Source organism: Carlito syrichta, unplaced genomic scaffold, assembly GCF_000164805.1.
Source record: "Carlito syrichta isolate Samal-C Ts95f unplaced genomic scaffold, Tarsius_syrichta-2.0.1 Scaffold311474, whole genome shotgun sequence".
Classification (NCBI taxonomy): Eukaryota; Metazoa; Chordata; class Mammalia; order Primates; family Tarsiidae; genus Carlito; species Carlito syrichta.
The window spans coordinates 57,411-64,282 of record NW_007255570.1 but is presented as its reverse complement, the minus strand read 5'-3'; the positions used below and the strand labels follow the sequence as shown (position 1 = coordinate 64,282).

General features: G+C 52.5%; 1 protein-coding gene across 3 annotated transcripts in view; it reads right to left on the bottom strand.

The window, feature by feature from the left end:
• HSP90AB1 (heat shock protein 90 alpha family class B member 1) overlaps positions 1-5,455 on the bottom strand; it is a 7,374-nt gene extending 1,919 nt beyond the window's left edge. Inside the window, exons 1-8 of one of the 3 annotated variants that reach the window (XM_021717889.1) lie at positions 5,405-5,455; positions 3,303-3,449; positions 2,763-2,969; positions 2,511-2,670; positions 1,941-2,074; positions 1,502-1,807; positions 867-1,032; positions 463-653 (exon numbers count right to left, since the gene is read on the bottom strand). In XM_021717889.1, the coding sequence (XP_021573564.1) occupies positions 463-653; positions 867-1,032; positions 1,502-1,807; positions 1,941-2,074; positions 2,511-2,670; positions 2,763-2,969; positions 3,303-3,449; positions 5,405-5,413 (1,320 nt within the window). In that variant the 5' untranslated portion in view covers positions 5,414-5,455. Of the gene's footprint in view, positions 1-462; positions 654-866; positions 1,033-1,501; positions 1,808-1,940; positions 2,075-2,510; positions 2,671-2,758; positions 2,970-3,302; positions 3,461-4,838; positions 5,069-5,404 lie in introns of those variants that run through there. The other 2 variants (XM_008068685.2, XM_021717890.1) reach the window with 2 other exon arrangements.
• Between the last annotated feature and the right edge of the window lie 1,417 nt (positions 5,456-6,872).

Here is a 6,872-nt window from a genome sequence, read left to right as displayed (position 1 = left end):
CCTGTAATTCCAGCTACTTGGAAGGCTGAGGGGGAAGGATCGCCGGAGCCCAGAAGGTCAAGGCTGCGGTGGCCGGGAGCAGCCACTGCACTCCAGTCTGGGCAACAGAGTGAGACTCCAACTCAAAAAAAAAAAAAAAATTAGCCGGGCGTGGTAGCATGCGCCTGTAGTTCCAGTTACTTGGAAGGCTGAGGTGGAAGGATCATCGGAGCCCAGCAGGTCAAGGCTGCGGTGGCCATGAGCGTGCAATGAAGTGAGACTCCAAGAGGAAGGAAAAAAAATAAAATGGTCAGGAATGGTGGCATATACCTGTAGTCCTAGCTACTCCAAAGAATCCCGAGTCCAGGAGGTCAAGTCAAGGCTATGGTGAGCCATGACTGTGTCACTGCACTCCAGCCAGAATCCCATCCCACCTTCAACTCAAAACACAAGTGGTCAAAGAAACAAGCATTTGCTCCTTACCTTTAGATTTTTAGAGAATGCCTCATAGAACTTCTTGTAATTCTCCTTGTCTTCAGCCAGCTCAGAGAAGAGCTCAAGGCACTTCTTAACAATGTTTTTGCGAATGACTTTCAAGATTTTGCTCTGCTGGAGCATCTCTCTAGAGATGTTCAGGGGTAGATCCTCAGAATCAACAACACCACGGATGAAGTCTGCCAACAACCAGTATAGAAAGCTCAGGAAAAACAGCTAGACCAAACCTGCTCACCTAGATTCAAGCACAAGGCTCTACTGTCCTCCCCTGAACCTTTACTTTCTATATTGCACACAGCTGTTAATCACCTACATATAGACTTTAGGCCCAGTACAGTTGCAGAAGGTCACCTAAGAGTCACCGAACCAAATTAGGCCAAGGAGAAACTCACTGAGATATTCTGGTATCAACTCATCACAGCTGTCCATAATGAACACACGACGGACATAGAGTTTGATGTTATTCTTTTTCTTTTTGTTCTCAAAGAGGTCAAACGGAGCTCGACGAGGGATGAATAGCAGTGCCCTGAATTCCAACTGACCTTCAACAGAGAAGTGCTGAAAGGAAATCCCAAGATAAGCACATTAGTGTATTTCAGGATAACAATGCCTTTTAGCACCAAACTGGAACAAGTATCTTCCCTAAGCACTAGGGAAAGAGTTGACACTACAGGCAGCTTTGGAGAAAACTAAGCCCTGATGTCCTAAATGAATCTACAATAGGACTAGCTGTGTTTTATCCTTCGGGAAATGAGAATATAGCCCCACTAACAAGAATCGTAGATGTGTAAGGCTGCTTGGGCACTGCCCAGATTTCTATCAGTAGAGAAAGCGAGATTAGGAAGGGTGGCATGTCTCCACCGTGGCAGGGTCATCAGTTAAGTGAACTAATGTGGCTCGATGGCTTTCATCCCAGTTTTCAGCTACCAACCAGTTTGGCAAGTTGTGTGTATTTACTACATACTAACGCCCTTCCACCTACTCCTCTCCTCTCCAGCTGAGCTAACATGCAGGGATTCTTTCTCACCTTGACTGCCAAGTGGTCTTCCCAGTCATTGGTGAGGCTCTTGTAGAATTCTCCATACTCCTCCTGGGTAATGTCATCAGGATTTCTGGTCCAAATGGGCTTGGTCTTGTTTAGCTCTTCCTGATCTATGTACTTTTCCTTAATCTTCTTGGTTTTCTTCTTCTTGTCCTTCCCACTGTCCTCCTCATCTGAGCCCACATCTTCAATCTTGGGCTTTTCCTCATCATCTTTATCTTCCTCTTCTTTCTCACCTTTTTCTTCCTCTGCCTCATCATCACTGATTTCCTTCTCTCGTTCCTTCTCCAACTAAAGTCCCAAAAAACAACGGTCAGTTGGGGAGTACAGAACACCAAGAAAAGCCAAAGTCAGGGACCATGAGAGTCCCCAGAAGTGGAGCCTTCCAGCATATGAGAGTAACAGGGCTGAAGTTCATACTCACATAGAGAGTGATGGGGTAGCCTATGAACTGCGAATGCTTCTTCACCACTTCCTTGACCCGCCTCTCTTCCAAGTATTCTGTCTGGTCTTCTTTAAGGTGGAGGATCACTTTGGTACCCCTGCCAATGGGCTCACCTAGAAAATCATCACTAGAGTTTTAGGTGGTAAAACTATAAGCAAAAGTACAATGAAATAACTGCTTTACAGACAGGGTGCTCAAAAAAACTTTTTGAGTCAGAGTTGCAGTCTGTCGCCCAGGCTAGAGTGCTGTGGCACTACTGCAGCCTCGACCTGCTGGGGTCACTCACAATCCTTCCACCTCAGTCTTCTAGGTAGTAGCGGGAACTACAGGTACCTGCTACCATGCCCAGCTAATTTTTATAATAAAGACAAGCTCTCACTATGTTACCCAGGTTGGTCTCAAACTCCTGGGCTCAGGCAAGTCCCTAGCCTCTGCTTCCCAAAGTGCTGGGATTACAGGCATAAGCCACAGACCCAGCTTCAAAATTCCTACTACGGGTTCCCCCGGAGGATTCTAACCCAGCCACCTTCTAACAGAAGGCCAACTTACCATGGTCAGCGCGAACAGTGAAGGAACCCCCGGCAGAAGACTCCCAGGCATACTGTTCATCATCATTGTGCTTTGTGATCACAACCACTTTCTCTGCCACCAGGTAGGCAGAATAAAAGCCAACACCAAACTGCCCAATCATGGAGATGTCTGCACCAGCCTGCCAACAAGTATTTCAAAAAGTCAAACACAAGTTGTGAAGCAGCAAGCCAAAGAACACTGACGAGTGTGCCTAGCCCAACTGCCACATACCTGAAGAGCCTCCATAAAAGCTTTAGTACCAGATTTGGCAATAGTTCCCAAATTGTTTATGAGGTCAGCCTTGGTCATGCCAATGCCCGTGTCCACCAAAGTCAAAGTGCGCTCCTGAGGGTTGGGGATGATGTCAATTTTCAGCTCTTTGCCACTGTCCAACTTGGAAGGGTCTGTCAGGCTCTCATAACGAATCTTGTCCAGGGCCTAAAAATAGTACAAATACCACCTTAGTTTTCCTTTCTTAAAGCCCCCTCTTCACAAAGAAAATCTTGTACTGTGCTCTCAAATAGCCTCAATTCTGATTACCCCGTAACTTGAAACTTGAGACCAAGTCAGATAACATTATCCCACTTGCCCTGGATATATAGTCCCTTCCCCCATTTAAGCTCAAGATGGCCACCTAGAGTAAGGCAAATCTTGTTGTATTAGCTGCTGGTTTATTCTCCTTGACAGTAGCCCCCACCAAATGCCAAACCACTCCTTGTCCTTCCTTCTAGAGTGCTCAGAAACACCAACCGAGAAAACCAGAGCACTCACGTCAGAAGCATTAGAGATCAACTCCCGGAGGAAAATTTCCTTGTTAGAGTAGAAGGTATTGATGATGAGAGACATGAGCTGGGCAATTTCCGCCTGAAAGGCAAAAGTCTCCACCTCCTCCTCTCCATGGTGCACTTCCTCAGGCATCTAAAATAAAAATGGTCAATAACTACAAAGGAACACATGACCCTGTAATTAATTACTTTAAAGTTCATAGCCATTTTAATTGTTAAGCCCTTAAAGATGGAGTTCAAACTGCTCTGAGCAGTTGGGGGGTGATCTGCCTTCTGGCCCTTCCTGAGAAACAAAGTTTTTTCTTAAAAAGAAAAATCTCAGGCTACACTAACTGGGAAGCCAATTAAAAAGCAAAAATCTAGATCATTCTTCATTCCAATATTGTCAGGTTTCTTCGACGGGACCTTAGCACCAGCAAGCAGCCTCTGCATCACCTGGTAGATTTAGAAACTCAGAAAGCTGGTCCCAACCCAGTTATCTAGGAACAGCAGCCCCAAGTAATCCCTACAAACCTTTAAATGAGAAAAGCCACTCACTACACTTACTTTTCGATTAGAGGGAGGACAAAGTGAGCAATTTAACACAAAAACGGCAGTAGTTTTCAACTCTTCCCTCTTAGATGTATATACATACTATGTCGAGCCTAGGGTCGGGACTGCTGCCCCAGAAGGCAGATCAAAATAATCCAAGGAAAAGAGACAACTAAATCAAACACGGAATCGATAAAGCAAAAGCTCCACCATGAACCCTCACGGACAGACAAGTACAGTATAGGACCCAAGCCAACACGGGTTAAGATGGTGGCCGTAGCCGCCAGACCGACCCTCGTCACTGCCGGACTTGCGTCCACGCGAGGAGGGGGCGCAGTCGTGCACCCTCCCCTCGCCCCAGCATCCGGGCACTGGGGCGGGGCGCCAGGATCGATCCAGAAGCTTCCAGAACAATCCCAGCTGTCGAGGAGGGGGAGGGAGCCCATGAATCTCAGAGCCTGCTCCTCCCCTCCTCTGCAGGAAAAATCTGGAAAGAGGAAGCCCCAAGAGCAGGAGACCGAAAACGTTCCTTCCTCGCCGCAGTCCCCCACAGAACAAAAGCACCCAAAGGGACCTGAGAAACGCGTCCCACAGGAAAGGTGGCAAAACCAGAGCCGCTGGGCCGTGCTGAGTCACTCAAGCGCGCGCTCCCCACCCCCCGCGGACCCTCCGGCGCCCCGTAGCCGCGTCCGGAAGTGGAGAGGAAAACATGGCAGCGTCCCGGGCCGGCGCGGCCACCACGTGCGGCTGCCCACTGCCCCAGCCCCGCCGCCCGCCGCGTCGGGCTCGTCGCCGCCCGGAGAAAGCCCCGCCGCCCAAGCACACCAGGGAGGACCGAAAAAAGGCTTAAGAGCCTTCACCGCCCGGAGAAACATTCTGGAGTCTTACCCCACAGGCCACCCCACAACGGGGCCTTCGAGAGCACAGAGAACAAAAGCAGCTCGAAAGCGCACTCGAGAGAGACATTAACCCAGAAGGGGAACGGCGTTACCTTGGAAATGAAGGGCCGCAAGCACTAGAGAGCGGGGAGGCCGGGGCCGTCCGAAACGCACACACCGCCGTGCGACGCGGGAGTGACTCGAGAGAGCTACTGCGCGCCCCCAGTTGCTCTAAATAAGGCGAAGCACCGCACAGTCGCCCTCTCCCCGGATCCCTCCGCCTTAAAGGAGGATGCCTGTCAACCCCGCACCTGTCGCCGCCCGCCCACCTTGACGTCATGATCCGAAATAGGAGAGAAGGCGGGCAAGAGCCCAAGCATCCGGCTTCAGTCTCAGTTTCGAGACCCACTGCGGATCCTTTCACGCTCGTTTGCGGGTGTTCACAGCCCCTTATCCGTACGTCCAGGACGTGACGTGACCCCATCAGGATTGAGGACTGGAAGTGCTCATACGACGTGCGCGGTCGACCTGCCCTCCCCCAAAATCTGTGAAGCCGGCGCCCCCATACTCAAGAGGTCAGGGCTCGGAGGACAGCTAGAAAGACCTGGTCCCTTTCCTAGAATCTACCCTGCACAACTCGCATCCCGACAAAGGGACGGCGTGGAAGTCGGTACCCAACCCTGGGCATCCCCAGATCCCGACGCTGCGGGCAGCCGAGGAAGGGCCGGCGGCTCGCCGCGGGGCGTAGCTCCGCCTGGGGGGAAGGGCGCCGGCCGGGACTGACGGGGGACTCTTTGCCGGCGCGCGGCGGAAGGAGAGGAGGCGGCGGTACTGCGGTCTTCCAGCAGTTTCCAGGCCTGTCTGGGCGGCCCCGCCTCCGTCCTTCCCCTCCCCCTCGAGACTCCGCCTCTCCCGCTGCGGCCCTGGCGGTGATTTTGCAGCCACTCCGCCTGTCGCCGGGATCTGCCCGGTCCTAGGTGCTTTGTGGGCTGGCCGGATTCCATTTACTGTGGGCAGCCGCGGGGACCCTCTTCCCCCCTCGCCTGGCCCTGAGAGCCTGGCACTGCCTCGGGGACGGGAGGGAGTGTAGAGGGAGGGATCGGCTGACCCCCCCCTCCCCATCAGTCACACCACACACGCGCGGCTAGGGCGGCTCCGCAGGCTCCTCCTGCAAATCGAGACTGGGGGATCCTCCCCAGCCTCTGGCCGCGCACGTACACAAAGTACAGGGACATGCGCCCTCCCTACGCGGGCACATCTATCCGTTTCTCAAGCTGGTTTCCTTTTTCTCTCCCTCTTCCCTCCAGCAGCTGCTTGGACCTGGGGAGGGGAGGGTCTCCAGGGACCACAGGGCCGCAGCGGTCTTGGAAGCCGCATGAAGAGCGGCTTGCTCCAGGCGGCCAGAACCAAGTTGTTCCCCTTCAACCTTGGCGCCAAGGTCCCTAGGCATGCCCCTGGCCAGTGAGCTGCGGACCACTGTGTCTGGCCTGGTTCTGGTCCTTTGATTGCCTGCCTATCCTCCACCTGGCAAGCTGCCCGTGACTTTTCTAGGCCTCGTCTAAAAGCCTGCTGTACCTATAGCCCCCAGCGGAGAGAATGGCCACTCCCTGTTCTGGGTCCTGTGGATGTCCGTTTAGTCCCTTCCTGGCTGGCTCACCCCTGGAATGCTTAGGGAGGATTTTCTCACGGCCACCCACACCGTCCTCCCCCACCGACCCTGGTCACCCAGTCTACCCGCCTCAACAAGCTTTATGTGTTAAATACCAAAAACACGAAGTCTCTTGCTTTCCTCTTCCTTGCCCTCTGGCTACATCGCCATCCCTGCCATTTACCACCCCAATGTTAATCTCCTTATCCTTCTCCCTTCTGTTGTGGGCTTTGGCTAAGGGAAGCCAAGGAGTGTGGAAATGGGTATTGGGTGTTGCTGCCAGGAAGGCTCCAGCATGCTCATTCCTGGTTAAAATCTCAAAAGTAGCATCCCTTAACACACCCTCTCCATCTGAGCTGAAGGGGCCTAGCTCACTAAAAATCTGCTTCTGGCCAGGCACGGTGGCTCACGTCTACAATCCCAGCACTTTGGGAGGCCGAGGTGAGAGGATTGCCTGAGTCCAGGGGTTCAAGACCAGCCTGGGCAACTTGGTGAGACA